Source organism: Rhamphochromis longiceps, linkage group LG17, assembly GCF_057381845.1.
Source record: "Rhamphochromis longiceps isolate RC_006_pf linkage group LG17, R_longiceps_female_GT1.1, whole genome shotgun sequence".
NCBI lineage: Eukaryota > Metazoa > Chordata > Actinopteri > Cichliformes > Cichlidae > Rhamphochromis > Rhamphochromis longiceps.
This window is the reverse complement of record NC_140573.1, coordinates 41050519-41065503: the sequence shown is the minus strand read 5'-3', so window position 1 is coordinate 41065503 and position 14985 is coordinate 41050519. Positions and strand designations below refer to the sequence as shown.

The 14985-nt window shown below is 44.3% G+C and overlaps 2 protein-coding genes across 3 annotated transcripts in view; one reads left to right on the top strand and one right to left on the bottom strand.

Annotated features, from left to right (window-relative positions):
* Positions 1-5501: 5501 nt before the first annotated feature.
* Positions 5502-9881, top strand: arpc5b (actin related protein 2/3 complex, subunit 5B). The gene is made up of 4 exons (XM_085386202.1): positions 5502-5798; positions 6845-6917; positions 7200-7376; positions 7894-9881. The coding sequence occupies exons 1-4, from the start codon at positions 5659-5661 to the stop codon at positions 7954-7956; spliced, it is 453 nt and encodes a 150-aa protein (XP_085242328.1). The 5' UTR covers positions 5502-5658; the 3' UTR covers positions 7957-9881.
* A 1847-nt stretch (positions 9882-11728) lies between these two features.
* The window catches only part of hmcn1 (hemicentin 1), an 89938-nt gene continuing 86681 nt past the window's right edge, over positions 11729-14985 (bottom strand). The window contains exons 104-107 of one of the 2 annotated variants that reach the window (XM_085386199.1): positions 13788-14156; positions 13521-13640; positions 13269-13395; positions 11729-13024 (exon numbers count right to left, since the gene is read on the bottom strand). In XM_085386199.1, the coding sequence (XP_085242325.1) occupies positions 12658-13024; positions 13269-13395; positions 13521-13640; positions 13788-14156 (983 nt within the window). In that variant the 3' untranslated portion in view covers positions 11729-12657. The remainder of the gene's footprint in view (positions 13025-13268; positions 13396-13520; positions 13641-13787; positions 14157-14985) is intronic. The other variant, XM_085386201.1, reaches the window with a different exon arrangement.

The following is a 14985-nucleotide window of genomic DNA, read 5'->3' as shown; positions in this document are numbered from 1 at the left end:
AAGTGCTGGTTCAGGTTAGGGATAAGGTGAGGGTTAGGGCTGGAATACATGGCTGGAATCTGTGTTACCGCGGGAGCATCATCCTACTGGATTTCATCCATAACCCGGCGCGTAGCATAAGAATGGGGACGGTCACCTTTTGTGTTCCTCGGGAACGCCAGATCGTCATTATATTACGCCTCGGGAATGAGAACGGGCTGCGCTCCTCTGAAAGTGGTCATATACAAAGAGTGTAATGAAAATGTGTAGCTATTATACCACCATATTGATTTCAAGGAATTTACAAAATTTTGCCTTCGGGTATGTAAATACCTGAAAAATCAGCTTGTATTGACTGGCATCACAAGAAACCCCAAATCCTAACGAAACAGACCGTTTCCAGCAGTATAGAGCATTTTAACTGTGACATGTTAAACAAACCAAAAGGAATGCATTTGTATTATTTTCCATATAAAGAAGTAACTGGAGGGTGTGCTTCAACTATTGGGCGATTGCACCATGCCAGTTCATTGTCCATCCACTAGCCAGACTTTGGATGTAGGACCAACATTGTGGATTTTGTCCTGGTCGTGGAACAGTGGACCTGCTCTTTGTCCTCTAAAGGATATTTGTTAGTGTGTGTGGGTTCGCCCATCCAGTCGGTTCTTCAACCTCATGATCAATGCAATTATGCGCAGGACCTTCAACGGCCGCCGCCGTGGAATCGAGTTCGCCGATGACCAATCTTCAACTGACTTGATGTTCACGCATTACAAGGCTACAGACATCCTATGCAACGTTGTCCAATATGCTCAACCATATGGCCTCAAGATCAGTGCTGAGAAGACAGAAGTCCTTACTACTGGTGGATCGCCAGCCACCGTGTATCTTGAAGGCATGTAAATCTAACAATTCAAATACCTTGGCTCTCTGGTGCAGGAAAAGAAAGTGGATTCAACGGCTGTCAATCGGTGTCAGCATTCGCCTACCTCCATTGGTGCATCTGGAAGAAGACAAACGTCACCCTCATCATCAAAATCCACCTGTCCCACACACTAGTATTGCCCATTCTTCTCTATGGATCTTTGACCCGGGTCATCCTCAAACATGACCTCAACAAGCTCGAGGTCTTCCAAATGCACTGTTTGCATCAGATTTTCCCAGTGTCCCTTCGTGACCATCTCGGCAACAGCGCGAAACGTGGTCAGTGTAATCAGCAGGCCTCGATGGAAGAGCTTATCCAGAAGCGACGACTGCAATGGTTTGGCTGAGTGTAAAAGTGAAGCTGTTGATTTATCGTCAATCTGCATTCCTATCTTCACCTGTGGTCAAGAGCTCTGATTAGTGAGTTTCCTGCAAAAGGGTGACTGGGCTGTCCATTAGAGATTGGGAGAGCTTGGTCATTAGAGACGGATTCCTAGTAGAACCGCTGCAATTGGCATGAGCAGTTACTGATGTCAAATGCTGATTGGGATGCATCCTGAGAGGTTACATGTCTCAGCTGGCTTGGGAACAACTTGGTTTCTCCTTCAGACAAGCTGCAAGAGGTTTCCGGGGTGAGGGAAGTCTGGTCTCCTCTGCTCAGACTGCTGCCCAAGAACCCGAACTCACATAAGTGACAGAAAACAAATGGATGGATAAAGATCAGTTAGTGCTCACACACCCTTTGAAAAACTGGAGCCAGCGTTCTAACTTCTGAGAACAGATAATACAATCTGTGTTATTTCTACAAGCCCAAATCAGATAGGATTGTCTTGATTTGGGCTTGGAGATTACACATCTGAAATTAAAAAAAAAGGTACAAAAAAGGCTCGTGAATTTTAAAAACTGCAGATGCTTACGTAGTCTCTTACATCACAGAAAACAATGTCCCTCTTTTTAAATCAGTTTTTTGTAATAATTTATCTGTAAGAACCATTTTTGACTCATTGGTAAGTACTGTAGTTTATAAAATGCAATGACATCTCTACATCTCTGCTTTGTTAATAGTTACCTAACAGTATGTGAGATTAATCATTTTCGGTGGAGGTAAATAGACCAGTGGCCAGTCCCAGACTTCCTTGATTGCTCATGACTTCCTTTTACTAAAGAAATCGTCTATGTGAAAGAATTACCTAATGCAATGGGAATATTTGGTTCCAGGAAGAGGGGAATACACACCGATGCAGCGATTTCCTTTAAATCTCAGTTTTTCAGTCAGAGAGGACTGTTTTGATTTGAAAATGTGATTTGAGGACCCGTACCAAATATCGAATGATGTTAACCAATAAATGTCAAAGTAGTGATGTTACAAAACGTGACAAAACGATTCCCTTTGACCTGCATGATAAAGAAAACCACACAGAGCCTCTAAAACTTGGAGACCTGCTCCAACAAAGCCCCCGCTAAATTATTACATTCCCCAATTAAATCCTCATCCAAAAGCAATATTCCCCTTGTGTGAGAGTACTAATTAAGTGCTTAGGATAGTTTGCTATTCTGTTAGTCCTTTCCTCTGGCACGGAAGCACCTGGCCAGATTCCCAACAGATTTGCCCAGAGTCTAAAAGCTCTGTATCGGCATCTTTTCAGAGAACGTTTCAAGTTTCACCTCTTCCTTAGAGCCAGCACAGCACAAAAGGGACTCCATGTGGAACTTTTTCACAGGTTTGTTAATTGGCAGATGAACAGAAATGCCCTCTGTGAGGCTGTATCCTCACCCTCGCCTCTGTCAGTGCACCCCAGGGCGGCTGTGGCTACAATGTAGCTGCCATCACCAGTGTGTGAATGTGTGGATGGCTGAATGTAGTGTAAAGCACTTTGGGGTCCTTAGGGACTAGTAAAGCGCTATACAAGTACAGGCCATTTACCCTGTGTGTGCTGAGTCATTCACATAGCAACATAGCACGGACAGGTTGGGGCACTGCAGAAAGCCTGCAATGAGGCCACTTGTGACCAATGCACGCCAGATTGTGTGTATGTGTGCAGCAATAAGAGGGAGTGGGAAAATCACAGGGAAAGAGAAGGAAAAGAAAACGTCTCTGTATGTTTTTCATGGACGAATGTGTGAGTGAGGAGCCTCTCAGAGGCAGGGTTCAATGTTTTGCAATTGTTTGACCTTTTCCTTTTTTTGGTGCAGTCATCGCTGTTTTCTAATACTCCCACTGTGTAGGTTGGCATGTAAGGAAAAAGGCAGTGATATCTTTATCTTTTTTTTTTTTTTTTTTTTTTTTTTTTACTCTTGGGGCAGTCTAGACAGGCCAGATAAGGAAATAAAAAGATCCCACTTCTAAAGGGAAAAAAGGCATTGATGAAACATAGGTGTGCCCTAGTTACTTGCTTTCCCAGAAAAGATCTGCGTGTTATGAACTACGTTCTTTTGGTTCGCAGTGAAAATGCCTGCCCATTATCCCTGGGAACATCACGGGACGATAAGCCAAAATTTAATATGAGCTCATGTGGTTTTCAAAAGGCAACAAAGCCACACTCCCCCACCCCCAAGGCGTCATGCAGTTTGAAAACTAGATACTTCAGTTTGGGTTTATTTCTAACTGTTTCTGTGATGCAAACAGAGACGAGTGTGGGGATTAGTAACATGGGAAATTTGGTCTTACTTCCTATACTGAAAAAATGCACATTCATATGACGTATGAAAGCCCCCATGGATCGCAGGCCTGATTACAAATCCATTCAGACTCCATTCTTCTGACTCATCGCACACAGTACTGGGCTCACCAGACTCCCACATTTCCGCATCGTAGCAGAATATTCAGAATAAACCTGTGCAATCATAAAGGTGAATGACACAGGTATCTGAATTCTGCAGCAATCCAGAATTTTCATGTATGGATTCACTGATTCAACTGTATCACATTAGCATAAAGATGTAACATCGTGTTTTTAAGAAGGTTTTTAGTTCATTTATGCGTATCTTCAAAACATTACATTCACGCTTGATGCTACTGTTAATGCTCTTTTTCTTAAATGGAACATACAAATAGCAATACTGTGATTATGATTACCTGCAGCTGAAGCCCATTTGCTTAAAGGTTTGATATGTTGTGTATCCAGACAAACTTTATTTGCCTTCCTGTCAACTCAAAGCACTCTGACCAGTCTCCTCTGACCTGTGATGAAACGTAGGTCAGATAATTGCTGTTCACTGGATTTTTTTCTGTTTTTCTGACCATGTAAATCTTACAGATGGTTGTGCAGAAAAATCCCAGTAGGTCAGCAGTTTTGGGTTTTTTAAATACAGCCTGTCTGGCACCAACAACCGTGCTACATTCAGAGTCACTTAAATGACCATTCTGACGCTCAGTTCAAACTTCAGGTACATGCCAGCTGTCTTCATGCCCAAATGCACTGAGTTGCTGCCATGTGACTGACTGATTAGATATTTGTGATAACCACTGAACAGGTGTACCTAAAAAGCGACGTTTTAGGTACACCTGTTTTTGTTCACTTTGTTTTGCTTACATGTTACTTTTTTTGAACGTTCAACTTCTTTCTTTCTTTCTTCATCATCATTTTTTTCAGATATGAGATAAGATTAAAAAAGAGAGAGAATAATAAAAATAAACAAAATAAAATCAGGGCTGTAAACACTGGTAAACTGTGGAGAAGTTTATAGGGGAGACTGGGGACAGCTGCAACGAGGGACGGTTACAACTGTCCCCGGGGTTGTGAACTACAATTCTTTTATTCAAAAAAAAGAGAGCACCTGATATCAGATGTATTTATCTTTGGCTGTCAGACAAATGTGTTTCATCTATCAAAATGAGTTTGGTTTAGTCCAAACTGTCTGGGAATAACCTACAAGTCCAAACGTAGAATTTTAATGATGATAGTGATGACTTTGCAGCTTACTGACTTAGAAATTATTCACAAAGCAGGAACTCCAGCAACACTTGAGGGAAGATGAACAACTTTAATAATAGACCAACGCGTTTCCGCTTGTGGCCTTCATCAGGGTCATAGTAAAACATTTTAAAATTGCTTAAATACAAGACAGGAAACAGAAATTTTTTTCAAATTAACCAGTCAAAACTTCATAGATAGGTACTGGTTAATTTGAAATTTTTTTCTGTTTCCTGTCTTGTATTTAAGCAATTTTAAAATGTTTTACTATGACCCTGATGAAGGCCACAAGCGGAAACGCGTTGGTCTATTATTAAAGTTGTTCATCTTCCCTCAAGTGTTGCTGGAGCTCCTGCTTTGTGAATTCTTTTATCCTCTCCATGCACCTTGGAAGCAGGTGAAGTTGTGCCAGAAAATTATTTTTGCTGACTTAGAAATTAAGACTATTCCACTGCTCAAAATAAAAATAAATAGCTGCAGAATTTCATTTTATTTTGCAATGTCATAGTACACTGTGACAAAAAGTGATGCAAATTAATTAAATACTAAAGTTGAAAATCTTAACATAGCCTGCTTAGTTTTGTTGACCGCGGAACTATTTCTTTGGTTTGAGCTCCCTCTGGCGGTGAGAACAGAAACTGCAGCCACGGGGCGGCATTGAGTCAGCGGAAGTCAAAGTAACGGCGAGGGAGGAAAGAAGGGGGAGGCCCGGAAGTCGCCTGTCTGCCAGTGACAGCCCACATCAGAAAAAAGCACTGCAGAAATAATTTTTTTAAAAAGGATTTGCGCGCGAACGCTTCTGCTTTTCGGTTTAATATAAATCACCCGAATCGCCGCAGACATGTCGAAGAATACCGTGTCCGCCCGCTTCAGGCGAGTGGACGTGGACGAATACGACGAGAACAAGTTTGTGGACGAGGAGGACGGAGGAGAAAATCAGATGGGTCCTGACGAGGCAGAGGTGGACTCGCTCATCAGACAATATCCTTTACGAGATTAGCTAGCCCGCCCGTTAGCCTACACGGCGTGCTGAATGAAAGTGCCGCGGTGGCCTGTGCAGTGTGCCCGTAAGGCTCAGATTTATCCGCACACTTCACTTAGCTTTCGGGGATGCTAGCTGCATGGATGGGCGTTTAGCTAGCAGGCCAGTCACTGCCCCGACTTGCCTGACAGTCACATTCCAGGGATTGCGCTCCAAGATTGAACAAGCGGGCGTGCATCACTTTTACTGAGTTCACCCTCCTGCCCAGGTCTGCTTTCTCCCTGATGCTGCAAGTGCATTTTAGGGTGTGGTGAACCCGGCATCTCGCAGAGGGTCAAAAGAGCTTTGTAGGCCATATAGGGCTCGAAGGCGCTCAACTTCCCCATTGAGCAACTCCTCCCAGCGCGTGTTACAACAGCGAAAACTCAAAACATCAAAGCAAAACCCAGTCAAGCAATCTTGAGCAATCGCTGTATAACAGAGATTTGCTGGTACGGTAGCTCTTGATTTAGTCACGCGAGAAATCTCCCCGTCTGTGTCTGTAGGGATCAATATCCACATTCAAGTAAATGACTGGAACCTGAACAGCGTCACTGTGGAAGCACTCAGGCTTCAGTCACTTATTCGTACAAGTGCTGTTTCCCCTGTGCCTGAGCAGTTTTGCTACCATGGACTGCAATAAGGTCGAGCGTCTTTATGAAGCATACTTACGGCTGATTAGTGTAGAAAACCACCAATCAGGAGACTGAGCAATGCTGCAAACAGAATTATTTGGGGGGAAATGGAGCTGTGGAAGGTGTTTAATACATTTTTCATGATTAACAGAGCTGCGGGGCATGAATGCATTTGTATTATTCAGGCAGTGAACTGCTCATAAAGCTGATTTAACTGAAAGACTTTGTGCTTTTAAAATTGGACTGCACTGATTGTGCAGCTTGTTGTTCTTTATGAGAGACGAAGGCAAAGGCTAGTTTCTAATTTTCTTTACATCCGTTGTGATGGAGGGTGAGTCTTTGCTGTGCTGCTTCCTTAACCTTTCCTGCACAGGAAATCTCACGGAGGCTTTACACGCAGTACTGAAGAACCCACCAATCAACACAAAGAACCAGAACGTCAAGGTGAGCTCGGTTTTCCTCGTCAGTAAAGCTTCAAGCGCCAGCACATTTTAATGCATCACTTTGAGAAACTTCAGGTTCTTGATTTGTAGTATAGCAGTGATATTTGGTTCTTCTTAAGCTCTCCAAACTTAAAGTAGCAGATCTTCAGCACCTTATAGCTGAGGTCCTTTCAGGGTGTGTGCGGCTCAAGGTCCAGTGGTCGATGATTTCACAGCCAGGTATACGAACTGACTGGAATGTGTAGCGACTCTGGCCTTCAGCCGTCTGCTCTCTTCTGGCCAGGACCGTGCGGAGGGTCTGGTGCTGAAGGTGCTCAGCTCCTTCAAGAGCGGTGACATCGAGAAAGGCGTTCAGTCTCTCGACAAAAACGGCGTGGACCTGCTGATGAAATACATCTACAAAGGCTTCGAGAGGCCGTCAGAGAACAGCAGCGCGGTCCTGCTGCAGTGGCACGAAAAGGTAAATATTCCCACCTCACTGTGGGATCTCCAGCGTCTTCTTGAGCCAAAACAATAGACAAGTTCAACTTTTCCCGCAATGATACTCGTTCCACTTTGAAAACACCCAAAGGGTCAGATAACTGTGTTTCTCAGCTTCTAAATCAAACAGTTGTAGACGTTGTGCTTTAAACTTCATGTTCTTAATCTTCTTGGGTTAAAAACATACAGATTGGGTCATTATTCTGTCTGATACAGCAGGTTCATGTGCACGTAAATTAGGGGTTAATAAATGGTCCAAGCCGTCCAAGTCATTCTCACACATGCGCTACAGCCTGGACGTGGTGGCAATAATGTTTATATCGCACGTTGCGTTACATTGAAACTCAGTGTTCAGAAGACAAACCTGCAGAGGTTTGCAATGCAGTGAAAGCAGCACAGAACAATCGAACAAATCGACAGTACTTAAGTGTAAGAAAACGATTTTAGTTGGTTTATTATGATCATCAAAAACAGTTTTTCTCTTTCTGTGTTCTCAGGCTCTGGCAGCTGGAGGAGTGGGGAGCATCGTCAGGGTACTGACGGCGAGGAAGACGGTGTAGAAGACGAGCAGCTCACTCCACATCCCTGACAGAGAGAGGGGGCGGTGCTCTGTTTATGTAACAGATGGCACAGGGACTAACAGGAAAACCAGATTTTTAACCCAATGAGATGTTTTCAAGCCAAGACTTTATTTCCTTTTTTTTTTTTTAAGTACAGTCTGGCTCGTATTAAGTTAAAAATGGGTTTTCCTGTGGAGTCCCTGCACGGTCATAGCTTAAATCGTACTCCTCACAGGGCGCTACAGATCATTTTGTACCCGTGTGTCTGTGCTGATTCCCCGACCTGTTAACCTTTATGTCTAGGTCATTCCTGTGCACTGTGCCCCCAGCGGTTCCCAACTTACAGAGGTAAATGTTAGTAAAACTGCTCATGATTGAATTGCATAAAGCAGGGCTGTTGGTCAAAACCAGTAGAAACCAGAGCGCTCCCTGCTGGTCAGAAAGGTCGGGTGGCACCGCTGCGCGCACACGTTCATAGGAACAAACATGTTTTTCCATCGTCCACCGAATGTTTCAGGGATTTTATCTGTGAGGAAACTCTGAGTGTTTGGTTTCCATCGTCAGAGACTTCCAGATGGAATAAAAGCCGGGCTCCGCCCCTCTCGCTGTAACACTTGAGCAGCGAGAGCTGCTTGAAAAGCACAGTCACGCACAGAGGGTGGTGGATTTGCACTGGAGGAGGGGCCGGGGGGATTCATCCATCTATCCCCTCGTGCTGCCCCAGTTAAGGGTTATACTACCCACGATGCATCTCCATCGCCACTCTATTAATCCCACTTTGCTTGTGACCCCTCTGCTACTGAACAGGGCATTGATGCGGCTCTGCTGGTACTGTTCATCGCAGCGTCTCCCAGAGAACGTGCGCTCACACGGTTTTGTTTTGTTTAAAAAACTTTTTCACTATTTAACAGAAAAACATTAATCTAGGATCAAACATCTGCTTTGTTTTATTGTTTTGAGTGACGTTATTTTCGCCTCCACTCACTCAGTTAAAAACACCGTTTGCAGGCCTGACACGCCGTTCGGTACGATGATGCGTTTTCTTCTTCTTCTTTTTTGTGAACTGACGGGGATTAATAGTTTAAAGAATAGATGATGTATTTTCAGTATTCACTTTAGCATTTCATACCTGACATTTGTTTTTCCAAGGTTTCAGGAATTTTGTCTGTGAGGAAACTGTTTGGTTTCCATCATCAGACTCCCTGATGGGATAAAAGCCGGGCTCCGCCCCTCTTGTTGTTTTTTTTCTATTTATCCTGAGAGTTGGTCTAATAATAATAATAATAATAACACTTTTCCAACACATTTTACATAATTTTCATCCACCTTATTGGGTAGATGACATGTTGCCAAATGTTTTATTTTCGCTTTCATGGAATAACGTTGCTTACATCTGGGATTTAGTTCGGAGCTCGTGTGTTTAGAGAGTAAGTGGTGGATTTTATTACATTTTATTTTGAAACCATGCAGTATATATGAGCATGAAAGAAACGCGTGTTGCGTGAGCTTTGCTCCGAGTGCAGACGTGATGATAGCTCCAGCGTTCGGTTCCTTTCTGCTCGTTTTCAAACACGGAGTTAAAGTTACTCATAGATTTTTATTTATTTGTTCATTTTTTTTTTTAAATATAAAACACAAGTCACTACAGTTGTGTTTTTTTTCATCACCGGTTGATATTTAGACATGGGTTGTCATGTTTGAATACTGTCATCAGTGACGATGCATCCGGACATCAGACACCTTCTCTAATGCAGTAATGACTAGATTTATGAGCTTCGTGTATTTCTAGTCGGCGATGCTCTTCTGGGTGAGAAGATGATGGAGCGCACCAAACTGATGTACAAACTGCCTTATTCAAATGTTCCTTTTTTATGTTTGTGCTTTTGGAAGAAAAACAACAATAAATTAAAATGTGTGAATGCTGAGTCTTAGCTGTGTTGTGATTATTTTGGATTGTGTCACAACTAAGCGACCAAAGTTAAATTTTTGAGTCAAAGATAAAGACAACGGTTGAACCGTACAGGTACAGAAATTAGCGCACAACGTCTGAGACACACTTTGGAGTGACTGTACAACATGATAGATGATGCTTTACAGCAGAATATAAACTTTATCACATTGTAACAGCCCAGAGTCAACAATTTAGCAACTGTATGATGATGTCATGTCAACCTGACATCAAAGACCTGACAGGGACTAGAAAGAGAGCAGATTTCTCCTGTTTTGGCTTCCTGTTAAATCCAGAATTCAAAATCCTGCTCCTCACATACAAGGTCTTAAATAATCAGGCCCCATCTTATCTTAATGACCTTGTAGTACCATATCACCCTATTAGAGCACTTCGCTCTCGCTCTGCAGGCCTACTTGTTGTTCTTGAGTACCGTAATTGTCGGGCTATAAGCCGCTACTTTTTGAACCCTGCGGCTTTTAGTCAGGTGCGGCTTTTCTATGGATTGTCCGTGATTTTTGTCATATCGTAAGACGATTTGTTTTGTTTGTTCCGCTGTTGTACGGCACTACGTTGCCTGGCGGAAGGGCATGTGATCAGACACACAGTATCGGGGTTCAAGAGTGGTATGTTGGTCACATCTCCATCCGCCAGGCAACATAGTGCCGTACAAGTAGCGCGAAAAACAAACTTCAAAGTAGCGCTACGCGTTCAGTGGGAGGCGTGGATGATGAGCGGCGATAAACTTGCGAAAAGCAAGTTATGCTCAACTCCACCGGTGGAATCTGACAGCGTGGAAAAGTGTGGAAACATCCACGATCACCAACGGATTTCAAAGGGCTGGACTGCTGCATGATGGAGAGGAGGACACCGCCACGGCCCTTCTGAGGGTGTTCGACTCTGACAACGAGGATTTCTTTGGTTGGTTTTGAAAGTGACAACGAAGGAGAGAAGCTGAGAGTGGATGACGTAGCCATCCTGAACCTGTTCGTTTCCGACACTGGAGAAGAGGACTTTGGTGGTTTCAGTGCGCAGGAAGAAGAGAAAGATGGTGAATGACTGACTTTTCTCCTTGTTAAAGCCGTGTCGCTGCACCTGAGCCTGAAAGGTAGTCCGAATCTATTTTTCTGGTGTGCTGTAGGTTACTGTTATGTACTACATTTGTTACTCATTTATGAAGCACAGTACATGTTTTGTACTTGTAATTACCGCTACTTGTACATATACCTAAAAAGTTATGCAAATATGTACCCATAACTTGTTTTTCGAATTATTAATAAACTGGAATGTGTTTATTAGGCTGCCGGGGATTCCCATGATGCATTGAGTTTTTCCTTTCCAGTCACCTTTCTCACTCACTATGTGTTAATAGACCTCTCTGCATTGAATCATATCTGTTATTAACCTCTGTCTCTCTTCCACAGCATGTCTTTATCCTGTCTTCCTTCTCTCACCCCAACCGGTCGCAGCAGATGGCCCCGCCCCTCCCTGAGCCTGGTTGAGCTGGAGGTTTCTTCCTGTTAAAAGGGAGTTTTTCCTTCCCACTGTTGCCAAAGTGCTGCTCATCGGGGGTCATATGATTGTTGGGTTTTTCTCTGCATCTACTGTACAGTATAAAGCACCTTGAGGCGACTTTTTTTGTGATTTGGTGCTATATAAATAAAATTGAACCAAAACCTCTGTGGAAGATTTCCAGGGCACTCCTGAATCTGTGCCTTGAAGAATTCAGACAGTTATGAAAGCAAAAGCAGGTCCAACCTATTATCAACAAGGTGTGGGTGTATAATCAACAACAGCATAGCTTCAAAATGATTTACACTATCAAACATTTGTAAATGTAATAATTCGGATGTAATAATTACTTTTATTTGATATTGCACATGATTATCATTAATCTTCTTTAACTGATAAGGATACGAAGAATCTAAAGACTTCACGGCAGACGGAGAAAACTTATCTCTGAATGGCCTTCGAGTGTATCTGTGATCAGAAGCTTTGCGTACGGCGCTCGGGTCCACGTGTGGCACGCTCCGTCAAGATCGGGGATGTTTTGTGCAGCAGTGCTGTGCACGCATATATAATTTGTAAAATCAGCGTTTATCTATTCATATTCGATTTTTATTACAAAACGGATACGGTACGTACAAGTGTGGCATTACATTATGAGAAAAACATATGTACAAATCGTAAAAAAATACATCTTGGCACCAGCTGTTGGGTGGATCATCGCGCTGGTGACGTGAGTTTCTGCCAGAGGCGTTCGTGCGCCAGTACCTGAGCACCAAACCCGAACAGTGACGCCTTCGCTTTGGCAACTGATGGCGCAAAAGTGGGACCCGTCTTCCATTTTTCGTGTTCGAGCCCTTCCCAAAGAAGTTAATAATAGGTTGATGTAAATGAAAGAGAAGCTAATATGTTGTACTCTCTGAACCGGTGGCGTTTCGGTTTGGAAGAGTCGAATCTAACGTGTCTTATAAATAAGTCTGAAGAGTCAGGAGATGACTGACTGAGAGGTTTGGGAGGTTTCCAGGGATTAGAGCTGATAAATAGTTGGTAAGTTTCCTCATGTAAACATCAGGCGTCCTACTTCCTTACACCTTCGGGGCCGTATGCACCCGCTGGCCTCTCGCACACACTCGATAATCTTTTTCCAGTCTGTTTACTGATGCAGTCGCATCCACTAACTCTCACCATGCCACTTTTTGCAGCACTGCACTCAGAGGACGCAGCCACTCGGGTCATTTAAAGTGTTTTCAGTAGGGGTAGGCAGAGACAGCGATGTAGACGATGAAGGTCGTCTGGTACTCGATGCCTCCGTCTTCACTGTAGGACAGGGCTCGGACCTTCATGCGGTACGTGTGGGGCTCTCGTAGCGGCAGCGTGGTGAACAGCACTCCCTTTAGGTTCTCATCTCGCAGAGCAAACGGCAACGCGAAATCCTCGTCCACCACCAGGAAGGAGGTCCTGGGGTGCATCACTCCATCCTGTGTGTAGGCCACCAGCCTGATGAGGTCCTGGTTGGCTGCGATGCCAAAGGGAAGCGACAGCAGCTTGTACTCCAAGGCGTACGGGCTCAGTGCACACTCCAGGTCATTTGGCTGGCAGTTTCTCAGACAGAACCTACAAAAAGAAAAAAGTTAATTTTGGTTGAATATGGTGCTGGTGGGCCCAGGAGGCAGAAAACAAAGGTTTGGTGTAAAGGCGATGTGAGAAGCCCAAAGAAGAAGGTTTTACACAGAAATCTGCTACAATTTGAAGAGAAAACAACCCGCCCCCGTACTTATATCTGTAGGATATGATAAAATATGATCACTTTGTCTCAAAGTTCAGAATGATCAGGTTTCATGTATGTGTGCAGGTTTACCCTGTGACCGGGTCCCTCTGGTAGTTTGGGGGACAGGGGGTGTCAATACACTGGTAGCTTCCTCTCGTGTTGAAGCACATTCGATTCACTCCACACTGGATGTTCTGTTCCAGGCACTCGTCTGTGTCTGCGGCAGATACAGCAAACAGCTACAGTAAGCACAGGTCACACCTCGCTTGAGGGTAAATTGCATGAGTTCCAGTGAACAGGTGGATTGCCGGGTAGACAAAGCGAGCACACCGAGGTTCTCACCTTGACAAGTCTTGCCATTGGTCATGAGGCGGTAACCAGCAGGACAGAGACACCTGTAGCTTCCTGGTGTGTTCGTGCACTCGTGCTGACAGGTGTCCCTCACTTCACACTCGTTGATGTCTTTTTGATGTCATGCACACACAAAAACAGCCACAGAGGGATACACAGAACATCAGTTTTCCAGACCCCACTGCAAATTCTCAGGCAGTAATGAAATGCTGAACTTTCCTCTCCCTCATCTCAACCCTGCCTCTTCTCCATAGTTACCTAAGCAGCGGTGACCCCTGGGCTCAAAGCCCTGCTGACAAGCGAGGATGCCCTGATGTGAGGAATGCACACGCGTCTCTCTGCGGCTCCGACTCCTGTAGCGCCCCGACGCGGGGGCTGCGTAGGAGTGGTAGCTCTGGGAGGCCAAGTTGTGGTAGAGCATCTGGCTGGAGCCGCCGCCGGGGGCGGACTGAGACGTGCGGTAAGTGTACGAGTAACTTTCGTAGCTGGGCAGCCGCTCAAGCCCAGCGCAGGACTTGCCGTCCCCCAGCAGGTGGCGCCCAGGAGGGCAGACGCACTTGAAGCTGCCGGGAGTGTTGATGCACTGGTGGGCGCAAGGCTGCGGGAGCCGCTCACATTCATTTACATCTGTCCTCGGCACAGAGAAAGACCAGCACCAAGAAAAGGTGGATAAAAGGTTGGAAATGATGCAGAAGTAAAGAAAAAAGAACAGAGTGATGAGAGGAGCACAGGAGGAGGTGCAGGCCATGAAAGAGGAGAAGGATGAGGGGAGAAAAGGGGATATGCAAGTTACCCCGCTGTATAACAATACATTTTCATGTCAGGGACACAGAAATGTATTGAAACTACAGGTTTAATTTGAATGAGAGAATCACTCCATCTCATAAATAACAAAATCATAATTTTCACATTTTATCTGAAGAAGTACATCAGATATGAATTATGTTAAAAAAAACGTTCCCAGTTCATTCAGACTATCTGAATAAAGCAGACAGAGTGTTAATGTCCCAGCAGCATCAGGGTACATACGCCATCACAAAGCGACGCCAGGAAACAGCCAGCCCCAAACATAAAGGTGCTGGAAACACTTTGATAGATCCGAACTGGAGGGAATGAAAAGGAGGAAGTGACAGACAGAGCTGTGAGGTGACGGTGCTGGTCTTTTTACAGTTGGTGTTTTATGTATTCCTTTCCCTCCTTCCTGTTTCCCTAACAGCTGTCTAACACCGTAGCATCATCTTGAGCTGGCAAAGCCTCTGATATCATGCAGCATTGTTTCTTGACAAAAAGCAAGATATTTTTTTTGTTTGCGTTTAATAGAAAGAGTTAATCAGCTGTTCTCAGTGAAGCATTTGGTCATGTGAGCAAGCAGTGGCGCGATATGATGACAGCAGCTTTTTAGGCTTTCTGCAGAAGTGAGTGAGTCAGCATCAGAAAGAAGAAAGTGCATTTCTTG